Genomic DNA, 22,986 nt, shown 5'->3' with positions numbered 1-22,986 from the left:
CCATGCTCACTGCTGGACACCACTATGTCATCGATAGATATGCTCCCCTGTACACCACCCAACACCGCTTCTATAATAAACTGGAAAACAATTTGAATTATTTAAAATGTGGATTTTACAACATCAAATCAACAATGAGTTTGACTTTGTCATGAAATAATATAATACATTTATTTACTGCACTGAACTAAACTAGCAGTGGAGGTCAATGGGGGAAAACAATGCATTAAAGCTAGTAATATGGCTCTTTACCTGGATTGGTTTGTCACTGTTGAAGGTAAGATCAGCAAATCGCCATTTGTTTCCCTGAGTGCCACTTCTCATCCAGACTACTGTCTCTGGTTCACCAGAATACTTTGTGATAAACTTCAATGAGCCTGAATTGAGAGGATATCAATAGAGTATGAGAAAGAAAGACTAATAAAATTCACAACTGTAATTTTGTCTAGTTGCAGCTAAGCACAGAGAATCACATACCAATGCTGTTGCCAAATATGCGGTAGATGAAGCTCACACATATGACTTGACCTGCAGGCTGAGGGAAGCTGACGAGTCTGGCTGTTGATGAGACATTGAGGTTGTGTTCTGCCGTTATGGACATGTAGTAGCCTGAGGACGAAGAAGCAGGAGTAAAAGTCAAGTGCAGCTTTTGAAGGCTCATCAAGTATGAGGATAAGCTGGAAAAATTAAGCCATGGTTGGACTTTAATCTACTGTTCCAACTGAAACCGGGGTAAATATGAGGCCCCCAGGTATGTTAAAAATGATTACTCAAAAACAAATGTTGTATTATGGGCCTGTTTTTCTATTCTCTTAGTGTTTGTTCTACTCTGGCAGGAACCAATGAGGATCCAAACAATTAAACCCATCTGAGCAGAACAAGCTGATACAGCTGTATAACAATATGGAGGTTCAGTTCAGTCCAGTTCTATTTATCTAGTCCTAATCATAACATACTGTATATTCATGGTACTTTACATAATAAGGGTAAGACCATACAATATTAAGGAGAATCCCAAACATGAACCAAGCAACATTGGGGCAGAAAAACTCCCCCTTTGAAAGAAAGAAAGCCCTAACAGAATCAGACCCAGGATGAACGGCGTTCCAGGGCCTCAAAACACTATTACAGAACCTTGAGTCTTGTGAAACGACCTTAATATACACTAAGAGGAAGGTTTTGAGGCCACTGAGTTGGTTTATGTCACCTTAACAAGGTAGATTGAACCAATAAATAAAATAACTTTATATTACTGTCAGATGGATCACCGTTCCCATATTCACTGTTCCCAGTTAGATCTTCATTCACCCTTTTAGTCTTTTTCCACAGAAGACTGGCTGTGTAGTCATGGTACCATGAACAGGTATCGTTTTCAAAATCACACGAAAGGTGCTCCGATCCAGCTGGGACATCGTTCTCTGCACAGTACTCAAAGTTGATATCATCCAGCATAACATCCTTGTCTTCCATAAATGGAGGGCTGAATGTAAACAGAAGCTGAACAAAGAGAAGCACCGCATTTGTTTTGGAAAATCAACGTTCTACAACATTATTTAGGGGTTTCTTTTTAAGTCCACTACCTGTTATTCCAATAAAGTGTTTTACTTGTGGTCAGATTAATCCACTTAAGTAAAAATCGACTGACCACCTGGTTTCTTCTACTATGTGTGCTCTTTTTGAGCACTGCTCCCTTCAAGTACAATTAATGTACAATTACATAAATATATGTCATATTCGATATATATATTATAATCCAAACCTGTGAGTGATCTAGTAAGAGTTTTTAAGATTTGGTCTGAAAAAGTGGATTTTGCCTGAACCTGACGATGTGCCACGACTTCACTAAGGAGCTAATTCCACCAGTGATAAAGGCAAACAATAAAACATAATGTGCTTTATTGATCCTCAAAGGTAAAATCCGACCTTACGGAAGCACAGAGAACCAGATAAAGACCAGATGAAGATAAATAAAACCTGGAGGACAAGGTGTAAAATAAAATAAAATTTATTTACAGCCTCGAACTACATACAGTACTAAAGATATTAAATAAAGTTCTCTCACACCTTCTTATAAACAGTTTTTAGATGTATAAGTTTAGGGCATGCAGGATATTCTACTAACCTTGTATCCTCCTGGCTGATTACCAATGAAGGCTGTGGCATTCTCCCAACCATTTGTCTTACTTTTCGAAATCTTCAATAAGTCTTTCACATCTCGGCCTCTGACCATTTTTAATTCAAGGGACGCTTGGTAGGGTGAGAGTGACTCGTCATCATAAATATGGTACCAAAAGCTAAACAGAGAAATCACAAAAACAGGTGACTTCGTATGTAGGGTGTACTGTTGTGCATTCTCAGTCAATGACTTATCTAACTGTGAAACAATACCCGATCTGGCATCCCAGAGCAGCCACGTGGTCAACAGAATACTCCAATTCAGCCTTTGCAAAGAGTCGAGCTGAGTGTTGGCCATCTTTATGACCTATATGCATGACATGGCCTGTGTCCAGCAAGAAAAGAGCAAAATCCAATCAGATTCTCATGGAAGACTAGATCTTGTGATCAAATGTAGCTGCATTCATTTCTAGTTGATCTTCAACAAGGAAGATGAATATACTAATTACCCCAAGGGCTTCCTGTTGTATGGTCCTGCCCAGGTGTCAAGCTGATGTTTGCCATCTGCCTTCTCCAACTGTAGGTGGTATCACTGGCATTCTTCCAGCCACAGGAGTGATGGTCAAAGTTGCATGAGCCTTAATGTGGATGTGTAACCGTATTTATTAATTTAATGTATAATCATATGTACACATTAAATTAGAAAAAGCCACAAAAAAAGCTGGAATAAATTCACTTTGTTATATCTGCACTGTGTGTATCAATATGTCTTACAACGACCATGCATGTGGACTAAAGACAGTGCACCATGTCAATTATTGCATGCTATATACAATTCACACGGCAGTTCTAGCAGCATACCACAAAACTCCTCGTCTGATCCATCTTCGCAGTCCCTCTTATAATCACAGACGTCGCGAGTGGGAAGACATTCTCCAGATTTACACAAGAACTCCCCATCAGGACAAGAGGACACGATGATGAACAATACTGAAAAGGCAGTTTCATTAGAGATAAAGCGAGAAGATAATCGGGAGGTGACACGACAATTTACATATTTCATTATTAAAACATATAAAAACTGCCACAAGACATTTCAAAATCCTGAAATGTACTTCATATTTCACTTACCCGACAGCAAAATAAATAAATGTTTCATGTCTGCAGAGGTATGAGACAAAGCAAGGAATCCAAAGAAAAGGTAATTTCCTTAAAGCATGATTAACCGTCTGACTGACAGTTTGTACTTGAATTATTGGACTGCAACTTCCATTTCAACAAATGAGCCGAGGCTGGGAGTTCTTATCGGCAAACCATAGCTTAAAGTCCAGGGTTTAAATTGCGCTACATTTCCGTCCCTTGTCTTTATGGCTCTTAGAGCATGCCACACTCATCTTCTTTAAGTGAAACAAAGGTCTGGATTACAAGACCTACATAATGATACATGTTGCAATCTGTTCTTCGTAGCAACACTCCGTCATAAAGTATCTAATGGTTAATGTTATTGTGGATGAACTTTAACATCCCTGCAAAAGGAGAATGACATATGAAATATATGGTTTATGGTGAAATATTCCTTAAATGAATTGTCTACAGGTATGGATATTAACATCTAAAGGTTGAAAGGTGCTTTCTTTTTGCAGTTAAATTATGGCCCTGTGAAGTACAGTATATGTTGTAATGGCCAAGCTTTACTGGATCTTATCTGGCTTTCCAGCTGTGAGATAAACCTATCTAAGAAAAGTAGACACGTCATGTTCTTCTTCGGAATATAAGGTCAACAAGTTTTCTTTAAAACAGAAGAGACAATGATAATTCCTTTTGACTTTATTAACCAGTAAATTAGGACTGTTATGCAACTGTTCAGGTTTAAGACTTTGGAAATTCTATAGTTTAAGTTGGTAAAAAAAAAAGGTGTAAATATGAAGGTTATCTAGGACACTTGTTTCGCCATCCAGTGAACATTACTTTCCTCTATATCTGGTTAGACCTGTTTTCTGACATCCTCTTGCGAAAAGTAGCAAGTCATCAAAATGCCAGAACAAAGAGTTTTTTTCAGGAAATGCTGAATCAAAAGGGGAACAAAATAGATAGATAGATACTATTGTGTTAAGTGGGAGATCATTAGGAGTGCAAGTATCTGAGTATTTGAAGTATATGGTGATGGGTGAGGGGTTGATACAGTCATTGGTGTGGAGGGTATACATGAAGGGGCTCAGGGTGTACATGAAGGGGCTCAGGACACAAGTACATACCTAGTGGATGAGAAATGGCATTGAGATTTCTGAGTTTCCTGATCATCTGGTCGTGTTGAATTGTGTTAAAAGCAGAAATGGAGTTTAGTGAAGTTACCGGGTGTTTCCAGGTGTTGCCACAGCATTCTCAGTTCCTGATGCGAGTGAAATTGAGCACCTGTTTTGGGCCCAGGTATGACAGTGGATGTTTTCCACAGGGTAGGCATTGATACAATCCTGTAGGATTCCCGGAAGATAGAGTGAATAATGGGAGACAGCTCCATGACACAGTCCTTAAGCACCCATGCCTGGATCAGCTGTTGGTGTACAGTACATCCTCCACTCTGAAGGGAGCATGGAGTGCTGGCTCCGAGTCATAACCAGTGAGTGTTCTTTCTGAAAGGCTTGTTTAGTCTTCATGGTGCTAAATTCCTTTTCAAATTTGGCAATGTCCTTCTTAATGACTGTCCACACCCCTACTTGCTTCTTTCTTTTTCTAGGTTGTATTTTCTGCCGGAGGACAATGAATGGTTTGATACTGCATATCATGGAAGAAGGGGGTTGCAGCACATCTTCCAGGGTGTGAGTGAATTAATGATAAGTTAACTGACAGGAAAGCAATGGCTGTGTTCCCTTTGGCCATGTTGGTGTGTTTGTTCTCTTGGCCAGTTTGTTCTCTTGAAACGGAAAATATTCCCAACTGACAGAAATGTGCACATCTGGTTTTTAGAGTGTGTCCGCAGATTTTCTGTTATGATCTCTTACACCCTTTCTACCAAAGTTTTTCCCCATGACCTTGCTGAGTAGAACCATTGGCCTATCCTTGGTTTCAGGCCTGTAGGACAAAGTCATCCTTCATTATTGCGTCTTCTAGTCTGAATTTGGTACCATTTGCTTGGTCTTTAGTGGCATTTAGCTTATGGTAAAATAAGTCTTTTCTTTTTGTCCTGCATTGAGCTATACTGGTGGGTTGGCTTCATATAGGCCTCATAAAAATAGTCATATAGCTTCAGCACATTACAGAGAGAGACAAAAAGGAGAATAACCAGAGGGGAAGTGAAAATACAAAATGCTATGAAACATGTTAAGGAAGAGTTGGAGAACAAATGATGAACATCTGAATGCCTCTGTCCCGAAACAGGATATTGTGTTGCTACACTCAGGATGCACACACTGTTCTTTTCATCTTTAGTGTTATATTACTCTGGCCTAATTACCTCAGACCAAACTGTGCACGTTTTTTTACAATAATATACGGTGTGGCTAATAACATATTATATGTTGCCCATATAGTTGTGAGTTATATTTCATTGTTTGGCGCTACGCAAACCCAGACAGGATAATGAAAAATACAAAATTACTACATAAAGAATGGGACGATAACAAGAAAAGTAAAGATATAAATTAGAAAAACACACATTTCTAAAGAAAATACATGCACACTTTCTGACTATGCAAGATTCACACATTCACTGCTGACTCGCTAAGAGGTGGTACACATTTAACACATCTGCAGATAAGATATCTCTTATTGTACCTCTTATTGTACCTTGCCTCTAAATAATCCCAGTGTGCACGACAAGTTAGATCATGAATAAGTAGAAGGTGTTTGACTTCAACTGTCTGTGTATTTTGTTTGTAGTACTTGGGCAAACTTTGGTGGGGATCAAATCTCATTTATTCAATGAGCGGATCAAATCTGGTGCCACTGACTGTTGCCAGACACTTGCACAAAACTGAGTCTCTGGAATTCCACACATGATGTCGAAATAGTTCAATTCACAATCTTCAAACTTCTTTTAAAATGTGTCACCTTAACAGAGTCTCTGCAGTCACATAAACAGTCAAAATCCAAGGGTCACTTATTCTGCTGCCTTGAACCTAATCTGCAAAATAGAAACTGGCTCTAACACTGTTTGTTGGTCCATCTGTTGTACATTTGCAGTAACAAATTGAATCAGACTGAGAGTTGATCCCTTTCTTAGGTTCTTAGGCTCAATCTTCAATCTTCAGGACTGAGTTATACTGCGTAATATAATAATGTTAATATAAATCCATGAGAATGGTGTATCAAAGCCGTTGAGGATGGATGCTGTGTAATGGATCACTGGTGTTGATTCATGAATCAGCACCAGTGTGAACACGTTATTTTTTATTTCAATGGACGGGAAGTGAATGGGGACGCTTTTTTCTTGCCATCTCGGTAGTTTAACATCCGTGCGAGCGAGAATGTGTGTGTGTTTGTGTGTATGTTGCCCCTACTTCCTTCCCGACGCCCTTTTTGTCACTAGCAAAATGTTGAAATGTGCCATGACACTTTCTCAATGAAAAAGAGGAGGCCATGTCAGCACTATTAAGATACCCTCCTTGTCATGTCCATCCTCATAAGTCCTTCGCTTGCAATGCCTGGACAATGTCTGCTGCTCTGAGACTCATCAGAGGAATGTTGTCTCCAAGGATAACTCTAGTGGCCTTAGTGCTCTTCATCCCAGCATCTCAATGTTCGCCACCAAATGGTACAGTATAACTTTTTAAGCAACATATTCTTTTTTTTTGTCATTGCAATGTCTAGGTTTGTCTTGTGAGGAGGTTGCTGTCAATATATCATGGCATTGACTGGTACCAATGATCCTGAATAGGTTTAATTTGTTGTAGTGGCAATAAATTAAACTTCAATTTATCACAGAATGGTATTAAATATTACTCTAATTATGAAACTTGTACTGTGCAAAAATGCAAATAACATATCTTACATGCATTTATAATAATTTTTAAAGTGCAAAGTCTTATGCAAACAATAAAATGGTGAAATGAATATCGACTGCCGTGACAGACTATTAACAGCAGATCTAAGGATGTTTCGAGAGCACATCAAGTCTGTCTTAAAGAGGAAACAATATTTTGAAGAGAGAGGAACTGCAAGCAGAAAACTGGAGGAGGATTAACAATGTATAAAAATCAAACATCTGTCAGATGTAGAGTTTCTCATCCAAGTAACTTCATCAGTTCTAATAGACTAGTGAGGAGGTGGGGATTTAAATAGGCCACAAAAGCATATTTGACCGGCTGCTCACAATATATAAATGCTGCAGAATAACTTAAACAGAGGTTGTTTTTTTTTTTTTTTTTTTGTAATCTCTCCCTGCAGATTCCCCATTTTCACTCATTAACAAGGCCACCAGTTTTTGTTTGCTGAAAAAATACAACCGGTGCCTTGACATCCGCTGGACGACTGGCGACCGGCTGTTTGTCACCACGACCAAGAAGTGCCTGGGAGCGCAGGGCAAAAGTGTGGGCAGTGAAGTGAGCTTCTACGACTGTGATGAGAAAAGTGCCCTCCAAAAGTGGGAATGCAGGAATGAAACGCTGATTGCCCTCAAAGACCAGCAGCTCTACATTGAAATCAAAGCGGATGAATCGGTAGCTCTCTCCAGAACTGTTGGTCCAAATAACCATTTCACAATCTCGGGAACAGCTAGTGGTGCTTGCAGAAGAACATACAGAGGTACGGTGTGACATATCTGTTTTGATAAGGTGGAAAAATACAATCCATGAGCATCAGATACTGTATTGTTTGGATATTGCATGTCCCTGCTGGTTGTGTGGCTTCTCTTGACTATTTCAGTGATTTATTAAACATCAAAACCTAGAAGCTTTTGATTGTAGTCAAATATTAACTTTTAAAATTATGCTTCCCTTTCATTCTCACCTGATTGTGCCTTTGTACGTCTAAAGTATTTCATAAGAATCAAAGTAATGATCAAACAAACAGATGGTTTAGATCTGCCTCAAGAGACTTTGTGTAATAATTTATTTTCATAAAAATGAAGAAATAAACTTAATCAACCTCTCTTTTCCCCTTTCTAGAGCTTTATACCATTGAGGGAAATGCATTTGGTAAGATCTGCATGTTCCCCTTCATGTACAAAGACCGGTGGTTTTCAGACTGCACCACATATGACTCCTCAACTAAGCGTAGCTGGTGCGCAGTTGAAACGAAATATGAGCGGGAACAGTGGGGATACTGCCCAACCTCTTGTGAGTATGCCCAATTTAAAATTCACTGTAAAGTGGCTATGTTGCATGTTTTGACTATGCATTATCTTGCAGATGCCAGACTTGCATGCATCTCTAAAGCTCTAAACAAGACGTACCACTGGCTTAGGCAACATAGCTGATGTTTAACACAATGCACATAAACCGAAGCAACACAATGTCTTGTGATGGATCAAAATGTTGCAGAAAGATTTCTCATGTTTTTGTATCTATCAAAACAGCCCCGGAACACTGGGCCAGAAACCCCATTACAGGAGCATATTACCAGCTTAACACACAGTCGGCACTAACTTGGCCCCAGGCTGATATCAGCTGTAAACAGCAGACTGCATCCCTGGTCAGCATCATCGACCCCAATGAGAAGGCCTATATCTCAGGTGAGGTGTCACCTGGTGGACTTTTGCTGGTAGTGCACCCAACATGTTCGTAGCACGTGTCAGAAAATGCAGAAACTTTTTTTTACAGTGAAGTTTTACATGTTTCAAGACTTCCTCTGTAAATTTAATCATATTTGAATTTCCACTAACATTCATGAGGTTAATTTTACTATATGAAACAGCTCAAATAATATTTTATATGTGTATATTAAGGAAGTGTTTGTAGTCCTGTTTTAGTTTATAGATAATATGCCAACAGTTCATTTGAATCCTGTAACTGATAACTGTCCACTTAATATATTGGGCCAGTGCTGCAACATAAACATCAGATAGTGGGTGTTTAAATGAGTAATCTTAAAAATGCTCCAGAAACTAGTTAGAATATCAAGCTACAGTTTCCCTAAATAGTCCATGGATTACATTTGTCCTATGAAACCTATTTTCTTTGGTCTCATCATGCCAACCACTTATTGGATACACTTTTTTAAGTCATTTTGAAGCCTGATATTGTATGGAGATATTTAGTTATGTTGTAAGATCCATAGGTCCCATAGTCAGCACATTGCTACTGTTGTGTTTTTAGTCTGTTCCTTTGTGCCTGTTTGACCGTGATTTTAGTTTTTGGTTTTGCAGAACTGTTGTTGAGCAATGAAAAAGAGGAACAAACCCTTTACTCTCTTGCTTTTCTTTTTTTGTCCACCTCCATCACAAAAACACACAGCACTGTTGGGATCAGCGAAAAACAAACTTTGGCTGGGGTTAGTTTTGGACCCAGAACATGGCTGGCAGTGGTCTGATGGGAGGCCATTTCGTTACCTGAGATGGGATGCTGGTAAGTCTTCGCTGCAAGAATCCTCTAACGTCTGAGCTAGACTGAAGTGCACCGAAAAGTGAAAATAAAGTGTGAGGCCCTGCCCTGACTCATTTTCAAAGTGGCTATAACCATAAACCTGCCATCAACAGTATTTTAATATGGATCTTACAACTGTATGCATGTGAGAAGAGTTTCTCATACTGGGTTTCCCCATAAAGAGATACATAAACACAGGTTCAACTCAACTCTTTGGGCCATTTTAGCATCTTTCAGCTGAACGTTTTGGTTTTATATCCCACAACTTGATGGTTTTGCTTCAGTCTCAGTTATCATCTAAGGTTGTTTTCAGAAAAGAGAAGGTCCTGATAAATCCATTGTACACGTTCTGCCCGGCAATAAACAGCAGACAAACTTAATGACTAGTTGTTAAAGACAACCAAGCACTTGATAAAATAAAAAGAACAAAAATAAAAAAAAGATGCCAATCATTCTTTGCACATAAAACTACACATATACAAAATCTCTGTGTGATCTCACCATTTGGACTCTGAAATAATACGCTGGTAATATTATTGCAAGTTTAGTTTACTCCCTAGTGGTTTCAACACTTTCCTTTCATACTATCATAATTCATCTTTACATTTTTATCTCTCTTTCAATTCCCATTTTATCCAGTGCATTGCGTAAAGTTATAGACAATGTCAAACGCTGGCATAGTCAATGATTCAGAGTAGTCCTACAAATGATTATGGTTATTTTGCCTCATTTGGATGGCGGAAATGTTGATGTGAAACTCTTTGTAAGGGCAGCTCAACTTGAATCTCAAGTTAAAATCACCGTTTTGTTTTTAGGACATCCTCTTCCTAATCCGGGACACAACTGTGCATTTCTCAACACTGTTGGACAGTACTCTTGGCAAAGTTCATCCTGCTCCAAAAAAATGGGCTACATCTGCTTCAAGGACGGGACTCCGCCAGCTCCTCCACAAAGTAGAGAAAACCTTTCAGCCCTGTTTTATTCCAACCTTAACAGTGTTTGGTATAAGTCATTCAGTCCAGATATCTCTTATCTTTTTATCATCAGTTGAACAAGGATCTTGTCCAAGCCCTTGGATTCCTTACAACGGCCACTGTTTCCACCTTCTCCGTACTCCTCCTCAAACCTGGTCAAATGCTCAAATAGAGTGCCGCAAGGAAGGAGGGGACCTTGTGAGCATTCGCAATGTGGAGGACCAAAGTTTTGTCATCTCTCAACTTGGATTTGGTATGTGACAAACCTGTCCACTTGAACATCTGTGTACACACAACAAACAGCAAATATGTTTTGAGGGAAATGTAACTGAAAATTAGTACATAATCCACCTGTGATGACTACACAATTATTAGACTTTTATGATAGATATTCTGGTCTGGTTTAATAAAACAAAAATGTCCACACTGACTTTATACGCCCTCCACCCACCACTGATGGGAAACTTTTGGACCTGGCATTCATTGGTGTGGATGTTACTTAGACATGTACCACCCACCTAGACCAGACCAGACCAGACCCCCCCCCCCCCCCCCCCCCCCCCCCCCCAATAGCAATGACACTCCTTGATGGCAACAGTCATCCCCAGCAGGATGCAGCCTGACACAGACACACACAGGACACCCACTGACACCCACCCAGTTATGCCTGATCGGTGCATGTTTGACAATAGCTTAATCTATAGAAAGACATGTTTTACAAGATGTTAAGATAAGGTATAAAAAACATACTTCATTCTCCTCTATAATGGCTAAAAGAATCAATTTAGGTCTGCATTTGTCCACACTGAAATGGTACCAGCATCTATATTCATTCCAGTGTGAGGAGGAACTCTTTGAGTTATTGACTCGTTGTCTGTGTCTGCAGGCACCACTGATGAGCTTTGGATTGGACTGAATGACAGGAATACGGAGGGGCTGTTTGACTGGAGCGACCACTCTACCGTCAGCTTCACTAGCTGGGAGTATGGAAAACCAATGGTCTCCACTGAGAGCGACGACTGTGTTCTCATCAGAGGAGAGGTTAGGAGCATCATGCAGATATGAATGTTTACATTTATCCTTCTATACAGTACATGTGTATCTTGACTTATCATGAGGGTATTTGAGGTACATGGTGATAAGTACCAGCTATAATGATCAATATCATAGTACGGCCAGTTAGCATGCTAGGATATGTCAAAACACAAATTACAAGTGAAACTGGAGGGAATGTGTTTAGCTTTTGATGTTTGGCCAGAAGCAAAATGTCCCTCTGGGGATCGTGAACATCTGTACCAAAAATCATGGCAACCCACAAAATATTAGTCAGAATATTAGTAAAATGAAAACGCATCAACCTTATGATGACACCAATCACCAAAGTCATTATAAAATACTTTCAGGGTGCCACAAATGTCTCAAAATCATTGTCAATCCATTAGATACTGAGACATTTAACTAAGCCAAAAGTTTGTTGTAAAAAAAAGTTGTATATATTAGCTGAGATTGATGAATGAGAATTGTATATTTGCAGTTTTATCCATCTGCTTTGCTTTTTTTTTTCTTCTAGAATGGGAACTGGGCAGATCGCTCGTGCGATGAAAGACATGGTTTTATCTGTATGAAGCAAAGTTCGACTGAAAGCACCATAGACGAAGTTAATGTGGACTTGGGCTGCAAAGCTGTGAGTAAAGTTGGCCAATAACAATATTATTACAAAGTTAAAAATGAATAGATGTCAATCATTTTAAAATATAGCTCCTCAGTTCTAATCAGTGCTTAATTTCGTACAGGGTTGGAAAAGACACGGCTCCTATTGCTACTTTGTAGGAACTGAGACTAAGACTTTTGATGAAGCTAAAGAAGACTGCAAGAGCTCCGGTTCATATTTAGTTGACGTTTCAAATGGGTAAGGAGTTTATTTTTTAACGAGTTCTGCAAGAAACTGAATATTTTAGGTAATTCAACAAGATTAAAAAAATAAAAAATAAATTGTAATTTTGTTAATATTTTCAGGGTGGATAACGCCTTCCTTGTCAGCTTGGTGGGGTGGAGACCAGAGAAGCATTTCTGGCTAGGGCTCTCAAATCAAAAAAACATTGATATTTTTGTGTGGACCAACACAGACACTGTGAGATTTACACATTGGAACGCTCAAATGCCAGGTAAAGAAATGTATGAAACTCTGTCCCCAGGTGCAATGGGATACACAGCTGCAACACAGTTAACATCTAACTATTGTTTGCCTCAACAACTCAAGGTTATGAACAAGGCTGTGTTGCCATGACAAGTGGGACTTTCGCTGGACTGTGGGATGTGCTGCCCTGCACCAACAGGGAGAAATACATCTGCAAGCACCTGGCAGATGGGGCAGTTTTAACTGTACCACCGCCAACTGTAACTCCTCCTCAGTGTGCAGATGGCTGGAATCGAGTGGGAACAAGAAATGTCTGCGCTAAGGTACAACCGCAAGTCAGACTCTTCTTAATTAGAGCATGTTAGCGGTTGTTGCCAACAAAACAGGTGGCCTTCAAACTAGCCGATGTCCTTCCACGATCACCACGGTGTATTAACGTTAGACTGCTGTCGTTCATTTATGATGTGTTGTGCATACTGGGGAATAATGTGTCTGGATCAATTTTAATGCAAGTCAATGCACTCCAAAATAGATTTTAGACCTTAGAGCTAGAAGGTTTTGTGCACAGGATTTTGAAAAATCGAAAATAAGTATGCCTCACCCACTGATCCCACTGAAGCAGACAAAATCTATACTTAGCTCACTTCATCTTCAGAGCCAGATTTTTGCATCAGCATCTGAGGGAGACACAAAAAAAAAAAAAAAAAAAGAGCGATCATTGACCAACTCTAACTGAATTATTTTTGTAACACTGTGTAAGAGAATAATCCAGGTAATCCAGTTTGCATGTCTTGTCCTGTGTTGAAGTTTTTTACAGGGCCTCGTTCATTTGAGAAGACCTGGTTTGAGGCCAGGGATTACTGCAGGGCCATTGGAGGAGATCTGCTCAGCATCCACAGTGCTAGTGAGCTCAGTGTGGGACGGTAGGAGCTGCTTAAAAAATACAATATTAACTTACTGTAGCCAAATATCGGCTTAGTTTGTCACAGTCTTAAAGTTACGTTAGCTAGTAAAGTAATTAAATAATTGTTTTATGCTGAAATTACTACTATTATTCAATTTTAGACCATCAAAATAAGCAAAATAATACTCAACACAACCACCTGACTTTAAACGGATTATTATTCACATTTAAACAACCATGTTTTTGAGGCTGGTTGCCATAACTGCATTAAGCAAATACAGTGTTAGTAGCTCTTCTCTGCGGTGGTGGATTTAACTGCACCGCAAGTGTTCTCAAGAGATAATTGTGAAAACACATGTGTGAAGACATTGAAATTCATTTTCATTTCTTATTTTTACAGCAGAGGTGGAAAAGGCTGGATTGGACTTCACGTCCCTGATTCAAACACTGGTTACGTGTGGAGTGATGGAACCCCGGTTAGTGAACAGACTTCTACATTTTATATTTTTCACAAATATATTTACAACAAAAACTAATGTCCTTTATTTAATTTCAGCTCAACTTCCAGCACTGGCAGAACGGAGAACCAAACAATTTTCAGAATTCAGAGTCTTGTGCAGAGTTTGTGATACATAACTGGGATGAGGAGGGGTCTTGGAATGATGTGCACTGTGAGAGTTACAATGACTGGCTGTGTCAGATCCGTGCAGGTACAGTTGGGAAAAAGTGAACCGAGTGTGTTAAATAGTTTTAAAACTGACTTCAGCATGCAGGCTACAAAATTCAGTTAAATTGTCTTCCAGTGTTCTTTAGCTGACATTTTCTTTTGAGTAAAACCGAAACCTGTTTGTGCTTTTGCAGGACAGACTCCAAAACCACCTCCAAATAATACAGCAGTGGGTGAGTGATATTGATTAGCTAGAAACAACCAAAGTGACTATGTGATATGCAAAGGCAGTATTGGGATGTCTGGTCAGTTAGCAATTCACATTTAACTTAATGGCTGAGGGTTGTAGCTCAATATTTGCCACAGTTAAGAGTTTATTTGTGTTACACCTTAAGAGGGCTTTAAAGATCTTTAGATGGGAGAAAAGACCAATGTACAAGATGCTCACAGGTTGCCGAGACTCAAATATCAATGCAGCGTGTTTCTGTTCCTTTCCAGACTATAATACCACTTCAGACGGTTGGCTTGTGTGGAGAGGTAGTCAGTATTTCATCAACAGAATGACAAAGTCCATGGAAGAAGCTCGACACTTCTGTCAGCAGAGGCATGGTGAACTGGCAACTGTCAACAGTAAAGATGAAAATATATTCTTATGGAAACAGGTTGGTATTTTATGGGTTAACTATTTTATGGTTTACGAGCTAGAGAAGTAGGTCTTAAACCTTGTCGGCATTCCTCTGTGTTTACAGATATCCAGAACCTATGGGTCCTATTTTATAGGTTTGTCAGTGGAACTAGACGGGTCATTTTGGTGAGTACTAATGAATGTAACACAGTGTAGTGTTCATTCTAAGAGGAGACAAATGATAATTTTTTAGACATTGAATTAATCTAGGATGTCTCCTGTGGTTGTTAGAAACATACTTTATTCATTGTAATAGTTCATTTGCCATGCAACGAAGCAACAAGAAACAAAATCTCATTTGACTTGATCAAAGACTATAATTTAACTTAACTTTGTGTGCTGCAAGGTGGATGGATGGTACTCCAGTGTCATATCAAAGATGGGACGAAAATCAACCCAATGCTGACGCCTATGATGAGAACTGTGTTGCTGTGTCTTATCACATGGGTGAGTAAAAATAATATACAAAATGAAAGTATGATTAATGCCAGATAAGATGTCTGACTAGGAAAAGGAAAATGTTACTCACTGAAAATTTGATGTTCTCACAGGCTTCTGGCGTACTACTAACTGTGGAAGAGAACTTCAGTCCATTTGTAAACGCAGAATATCAGTACCTGCCAACACCACTGCAGCCCCGACAGTGCCTCCTAAAGGTGGCTGCCAACCCCCGTGGATGAAATTTGGCTCCAAGGTCAGAAATGAGCAGTCAAACCTAAAAAAAATTTAGTTCACATGTATCACATAGATCAGCATGCAACGCCCAATCATCATATATATTTCATATTTTCTTCTTCTATTTCCATTATTAAATTGATGCATCTTTGACAATATTGTAAGGCAAGGCACGATACGATACGATACGATAATTCTTTATTTATCCAACAGTGGGGAAATTTGCAGTGCTGCAGCAGCATACAGTCCAAAGGACAGTGCACACAAGAGATAAAAAAGTAAAACACCAAATATATACAATAACACAATAGTAGTTCTAAAGTACGTTTGTAGTCTACTAGGAGCAGGCTGGAGTTCACAAGATTTTGGAAACAGCTCGATGGGATTCTGGTCCATGTTGATGAGATTTCACTGCATATTTCACCGCATTTATGCTGCAAAATCTTAGCACTACCACATCCCAAAGGTGTTCTTTTGGATTCAGGAGACTGAGGAGGCCACAAGACTATTCTGAAACGACCATATTGAGCTCAATGCTCAGAGAAGTTGGACTATTACGCCATCGTCTGCAAAAAGTTGTGCCTTCACATTTCTGTTTTACAGTGTGAACATAAACCAAAGCTCCTAGATCTGTAGGATTTTATGGATTGCACCGCTGCCACATAATTGTCTGATTGGATAATAGCATGAATTAGGAGCTCCAAATATAAAGTGCAGGAAGAAGGAGAAAAGAACAACAAAGAAAAAGACAAAGAAACAGGTTTCATGTTCTGAATGACTTTATTCCGTATTAACTTATTTTATCGTTGCATTTCTTATATAGTGTTACAATATCATCAGTGACCGGAAAACCACTTGGGAAGAAGCACGGAAACAGTGCGTTATGCTGCGGAGCAGTTTAGTCTCTATTACCACAAGAAATGTGCAAGGTTTGTTTTAAATACTACGTTTTGTTCCATTTTAACTGATCTTTTTAGTTGTTCTTGTTGTACTATGTTTTAATGTGGGTGTCTTTAATTTCCTGTTATGTATTTTTGGATTTCAAGATTTTAATGTTCAGTTCTATGTTGTGTGTCTTCTAATAATTTTCACAACATTCTACTATTGAAATTTTCAGCATTTTTGATCACTAAAATGGTGGATATACCAGGTGTGAACCTGTGGATAGGTTTGAATGCCATAAAACAAGATGGATTTTACTGGACTGATGGAAGATCAAGAAAATACACCAATTGGGGTTATTCTGTAAGTGCACACGACATACAGTAAGATGAAGCAAATTCATTGCAAGACAGAAGTGCTGCTTTTGCTGACCTCTTGTGGTTCGATTTTGCCGTCACAATGTAGAAGTGTGTTGCTCTTACAGTGAGATATCCTCATCTCTGGCATACAAAACACAAAAATGTTAAAATATTGTTTGCTAATATTTTAATTTACAACAAATATCTGGTTCTGCTCGTTAGAAAAATCAACGGCGTCCTGGGACCTTTTATCAAAGGTGGAATGAGGTAAAATTGATTTTGCGGTAAACTACTGCTTCAATTTGGCAAAAATTATTTTGTTAATTTTACATTTTAATGTCATGCTGAAAAGATTTAAAAGTTTTTAACCACTCTTGTCATTCCGAACCAGGAAAATTGTGTTCTCATGCTGAACAATTATACTTCTGGGATTGGTAAATGGATGGTCAGGCATTGCAATGACAGCTATGGATATGTCTGTCATAGGAGTCTTGGTGAGTTTCATCATTTTTTTTGTCTTTTCCGTTTCAGAAGTTCCACGAGGCTTACAGTAGAATCATAAAATATCTTGTTTGAGTCCAACATGTCATTCATATCAAAGTGAAACTGGTTAACAGCACCATTGTGCATTTAACACTGTGGATGCCAGTTAAGATCCCAGTTAGTGTTTTTGGCCTACAGCAGTAACATAAAGCCATAATTTGTAAATAACAGGCTAGAAAATGTATGTGCCCTTAATGTGATCAAAAATCTGAATCTAATCATCACTTGATGTTGTCATTTGTCTTGCCTTCAACAGACACAAATGTCCCAGCTCAACCAGATTCAATAAATCCTAACATCTATGTACGTATGGGAAATGACAGCATTAAAGTTGTGACTCAAAATTTGACCTGGGATCAAGCCAAAAAACGTTGCGAAAGCGAGAAGGCCAGCCTGGCTAGCCTGCGAAATGAATGGACACATGCCCATGTTGAGCTGCTGGCAGTGACTCTCCAAACTCCTCTTTGGATCGGACTTAATAAAGAGCAGGTACAATGTGAATGACTGTGCCAAAGCACAAAAATTAATAAACTCTATCAGAAGAGATTAAGGAAAAATGATTGCTTAAACTGGCCCTTTTAGTAAAACCATTGTTTTTTTTCAAATATGTGTCTATTTCCCTAAGTTTATGGTGATGAAATGTCCACATTAAAGGCACTGCTTGAAAATCATTGGATTGAAATCCTTAATTTTTTAACAGTGCTTTTATTTATTGCAAGCATCACATGCAACACAATAAGATTTGATGAGTAATCAAGAAAAAGCAAGATGGTATAGGTCAATTATATAACAGAACATCTTATATTTGGGGACCGGTCTTTGTTGGGGTCAGTTTTTAACTGACGTCTGTTTTTTATTGGAAAGAAATACTGCCTGTTAAATGAGATTTTCTTTAGTTATTGAATGACTCGGAATTCATTCAAACAAATTGCTCAATGAGCTGACGACTGCATATAATGTGTACTTTTGTGTTTAATCTGTTCACATTTCACTTTCACAAAAACACATTGACGAACTTTATTAGTGATGCCAATATGTTTGATGGTCTATCCTTGCTTGCAGACTGGAGGCTATTTTAGGTACATCGATGGCTGGCATCTGAACACAGCCTCGTGGGCTCCATCTGAACCGACGGCGGACAGACCTTGCGTGTACCTGGATGTGGACGGCAAATGGAAAACGGCTTTCTGCAACGAGACCCTGAACAGCGTTTGTATGATGACAACAGGTATGATCACTTTTATGTTGTATTTGTATTGCTATTATGTATTGTTTTGCTTTTTTTTTTCTCTCCTTTAATTACTGGTTGGATTACATAGCCCTTATCCATGACTGTTGTATTAGTCGGTGTGTCCGTTTGTTTTATGTGACCGCAATAGTCAATGTCAAATGTTCAATGCCTAAAAAAAGAATAAGAATGAAGTCACCGCAGCTGAGGAAGATTTTTTTCAGCATTTTTTTCAGAGAAAATGTATCATCTGTTGCTTTAAAAGCATATACTGTACATAAACCATGGAAGTAGCCTCATTTGGCCATCACTATTGTGTTTTTGTTGAGGAGTACCAGACTACGTATATGTGCCAGTCAAGCCAAACATACCTCCAAACACTCATGTCAGGCCTCATATCAGGGGTCGCGTTAACCGAATATTTTCCGTCATTGACCATTTTTCTAAAACGGTGACTGAAAAATCTGAAGGCCATCTGTCATTTTGACAGATTGCAATTCACACCCCAGACCACTTGGTGGCGAGTGAGCATAGTAATTGGCTCTTGTCTCTCTTGATTAGTAGTGGAAGAGTCAGTTAAGTTTTGTTTATCTGTTGGCCAAGTGAGTGGCTCTCGGTCAAGCAGGGATCCACGAGCAGCGGTTATGAGTTGGTAAAGTTTCATTTCTCTGCGTATTGTGCGTAAGTGAATGAGTGCTGAGTGCCTTAGTTTGCAAGTGGTCACGTCGGGTAGTAAGTTTTTATTCTCTGCAGAGTGAGATGTAAGATGTTTGAATGGTGCAGTTTATTCATTATATATTAATCAAACGTCGTAGGACTCAACTGAGCCAGTTAAATAGACTCTAGATTCATGACTCTTGAGTCGTTTTTGATGGCCGGCCAAAGATTCGGCTCATATAACCGCGGTTATATCATTGACTGTATTGAAAATGAATGAAAATTAAATGCTATTGAACGTCATTATTATCATTTAAAAAAATAAAAATAAAGTGACAGGTAAAAATTGGTTATGACGAGATTTTTATGACCATGTCAGTCAAAATGACAGACAATGAAAAAGTATATAGCGCAACGTCTGCCTCATATATAAATAAAGGATCAAAAGCACACTTATCAGCAGAAATGCATTTAGATAATGATGTCGCAATGACTTGCGGGAAAAATGTGTTGAGGTAGTAATTCATGAGAGAATTTGATGATTTGGGAGTCTAGTAAAAGGCATATCATTTTTGTAGACAACACCTAATTCCTAAAACACAGATAAGTATTATCTTCGGAAATCTAGTAACAGTTAAGCTATACTGGCAATAAATATATACATTTTGACTGGACAGAGCACTATAGTACCAACTGCAGTTCCTACTTCTTTACTAATAACCCACCTTTATGCCCCAGGACCTCCGATAATTTGTAATAATTGTGGAGGTCGTCTGTGATCTCAATATCGTGCAAATTGGCCATGTCCGTAATTTGTAAGTAAGAAATTACACTGCAAATTACCTATTATTCGTAACACAGAGGTCCCGCGATGATACTAATCCAGTGCGAATCGGCATCTCTGTGATTTGGGGGGGTGTTTTTATTTTTTCAAGACTTTTGTTCGATTCGCAGCTTTTTTTTTTCTGCCTCTTGTCACTTAAGAATTATGAAGGGCGTGCTGTAAATCAAAGTTTGGACAGATATTAGGGTGCAAAGTCGAGATGTCGCAGACTTATTCACCAATTTAGACGGAGGAAATCATTAAGTCTTAAGCCGTCAGAAAGTGTAAAATGTCTTCTGACATGTAGTGGAGGGAAGCGGAAAGTAGTAGAGACATAACTATGAATAACAAATTTGAGTTAAACACAGAGTTGCCTTATCCGTGCGAACGCACCACATGAAACACAGACTCATCCCATGTGAATAGGGCTATAGTGTTAGATGTGTTTTTCTGCCCTTGAGGTAAGACTTCAATAGTCTTCCAGTAACAGATTTTAATAGTACTGAGTCAAAGCCATACAACAGATCTCATTCAGGATTTGGATTATAGCATAACAATGATCAAGGGTCCTAGAATACAAAGAATGCTAACTGTAATTCATCACTGTCTCTGTTTTTCACAGATGTGGCTCCGACAGACTCCGCCGTTTACCCTGGACACTGCCCTGAAGATACGAACTTAGGGTACCATCAGATTTACTCCTGGCTGCCATTTAGGGGTCACTGTTATTTGTTTATCACAGATGAAATTGAATGGGCAGATGCAGCGAGCAGCTGTGTGAGACATGGTGAGAGAACCTCTGGAAACTGGACTCCAGTTGTAACCGAGTCTAGATTAAATGTGTGGTGTGTAGTTTAGGACAGTGAATGAATATAAACAAAAACAGCATGCAGTAAGACTTGTGTTTGATAATTCTTACAACCTGTTTTCTGTTGCGAAGGTGGAACCCTGGCTAGCATTCAAGATCCGTCGGAGCAACAATTCATTGCAAGCAGTTTGGAAGTACTTCAGGACAGCCACAGCTCTTTCTGGATTGGCCTGTTTAAAACTCACAAAGGTATGAACACTATCCTATCTGTCCCCTAGGGGGGGCATGACAGAAAATAATTGAGAACCACTGCACTAAATGAAACCAGTTATACCAAAACACATCAATCTTTGGATCGATTGTCCTGCTTTTTTCTTCATGTAGCCACATCATTTTATAAACCCAGTTTTTGTTTGGTTTTAGGGGACTGGTTGTGGTTGGATAAAAGTGTACTGGACTACACTAACTGGGGTATGGATGAGCCTGATTCTGACTATGGCTCGATCAGAACCTCAGATGGATTTTGGAACTCGGGACGCAGATGGCACGACAGAGCATATATCTGCAAAACACCCAAAGGTAAGATCATCGCACATGCATAGTGCGAAACAGGACAATTAGACTTGAGTAATCAAGAAAATAGCAAGATTATATTCTTCGATTTAGCCTAGTAGTAGAAAGGTGTATTATACTTACTAGCCTGCATATTACACCGATCAGGCACAACATTATAGCCACTGACAGGAGACGTAAATAACATGGACTATCTTGTGACAGTGCAATGTTGTGCTGGGAAACTTTTGGAGGCACAAGGGATATCTTCACAATATTAGGAAGGTGGTCATAATGCTATGCCTGATCAGTGTATATCATTGGTTTTCCAATTCAGGTTTAAAGTAGTTGACATACAACGGTAGTGTCTTTTGAATCCCGTAAATACGTTCAAAACACGTCCCCGAACCTCACATGTGTAATCAGCTACCTAAATCTGAGCCTCCCGTCTTAAGTCACCTATCATATCTCGTACAGAGTCTTCTAAGGCCTTAGACCTGGATACTGCAGTCGAAGTGGAAGCAATACAATTAAACAGTTATAATTCTTATGAGAGATTAATTGTCTTTCCCTTTTTCCATTCTTTGTCACCAGTGTTGTCCAAAGAATCTGAATCAAAACCTGGTAAGTTTGTATCTTTTAAAGCAGTGCAAGTCTTGAATTATTTAATCATGTATAACATATACTGATATGTAATATATAACTATATATATTATATATAACATTTACAGTCAAATTAACCATTTGTCCCAAACCAAACAATTTATATAACATGAAAAACATAAAATGACGTCTGATTCGTTGCAACCGACCATCTACCATTTGTTCAATCCGTAGAACCTCATGGAGGTCAGGATCCTCGCAGTCGTGTCCACACAAGTGTGGTGGTCGTGCTGGTCATTGCTGTCGCTTCCACACTGGTGGCTGCTGGATACTTCCTCTACAAGAAGACTCCCCTTCCCTTACCCACCTTCGAAAACCCTCTCTACTTCAACAGTGAACCATCTCCGCCTGATGTGGTCGATACCAATAAAATAATAGAGAACGCGGAAAACCCTGAGCCTATTTTATCTCTGTGATTCATAACGATTCATAAAGCAGAATCTAGTGGGACATTAACTTTATCTCAGACTGATGTGATACACTTTGTTGCTTCATTGCTGTGTTGTTTACTATATACAGTATATATTCAGTTATTTAATGTCACTAAGTGTGAGTTTCAGTCGAGTTGGCAATGTCTACCCTCATGGAACAGAACAATTTAGGCTCTAGGATGTCTCGATGGGAATGATTAGTATTTGATTTTTTTTTTTTTTTAATTATATCTATGACTGAATGTATATAACTGTCACGTGTGGTGCTTATACTCACTAGAAGCTGTTCATTGCTTGTGCCCTTAAAATGTGTAAAAAATCTCACTGCGTGTCACTGTTAAACATTAAACTTAAATAATAAATGTG

The 22,986-nt window shown here is 38.9% G+C and overlaps 1 protein-coding gene across 4 annotated transcripts; it reads left to right on the top strand.

Moving 5' to 3' along the window:
• The first annotated feature begins 6,424 nt into the window (after positions 1-6,424).
• Positions 6,425-22,986, top strand: LOC311488998 (macrophage mannose receptor 1-like). 4 transcript variants are annotated; one of them, XM_084545887.1, is made up of 31 exons: positions 6,425-6,865; positions 7,498-7,854; positions 8,217-8,387; positions 8,627-8,782; positions 9,504-9,614; positions 10,448-10,585; positions 10,680-10,859; positions 11,493-11,647; positions 12,177-12,290; positions 12,400-12,515; positions 12,623-12,771; positions 12,867-13,066; positions 13,551-13,666; positions 14,051-14,123; positions 14,204-14,357; positions 14,509-14,547; positions 14,813-14,976; positions 15,064-15,125; positions 15,346-15,446; positions 15,551-15,693; positions 16,498-16,603; positions 16,792-16,919; positions 17,138-17,182; positions 17,307-17,409; positions 17,715-17,947; positions 18,521-18,686; positions 20,789-20,953; positions 21,107-21,223; positions 21,398-21,553; positions 22,121-22,150; positions 22,364-22,986. In XM_084545887.1, the coding sequence occupies exons 1-31, from the start codon at positions 6,691-6,693 to the stop codon at positions 22,603-22,605; spliced, it is 4,365 nt and encodes a 1,454-aa protein (XP_084402013.1). In that variant the 5' UTR covers positions 6,425-6,690; the 3' UTR covers positions 22,606-22,986. The 4 variants fall into 4 exon arrangements, 3 of the variants coding, with proteins under 3 accessions (XP_084402013.1, XP_084402012.1, XP_084402014.1); XM_084545886.1 differs by having other exon boundaries at positions 14,048-14,123; XR_014699095.1 differs by lacking the exons at positions 22,121-22,150; positions 22,364-22,986 and having other exon boundaries at positions 14,048-14,123; positions 20,789-20,849; positions 21,398-21,533.

Source organism: Chelon labrosus (assembly GCF_963514085.1).
Source record: "Chelon labrosus genome assembly, chromosome: 6".
In the NCBI taxonomy this organism is placed as follows: Eukaryota; Metazoa; Chordata; class Actinopteri; order Mugiliformes; family Mugilidae; genus Chelon; species Chelon labrosus.
Note: the sequence above shows the minus strand (reverse complement) of the source record. Positions and strands in the feature narration are given on the sequence as shown.

Coding starts and splice junctions, on each gene's coding strand:
- LOC311488998 (XM_084545886.1), top strand. CDS start 6,691: ATGTCAGCACTATTAAGATACCCTCCTTGTCATGTCCATCCTCATAAG. Junction 6,866..7,497: donor TCAATGTTCGCCACCAAATG/GTACAGTATAAC, acceptor CTCTCCCTGCAG/ATTCCCCATTTTCACTCATT. Junction 17,410..17,714: donor TGTCTGTCATAGGAGTCTTG/GTGAGTTTCATC, acceptor TGCCTTCAACAG/ACACAAATGTCCCAGCTCAA.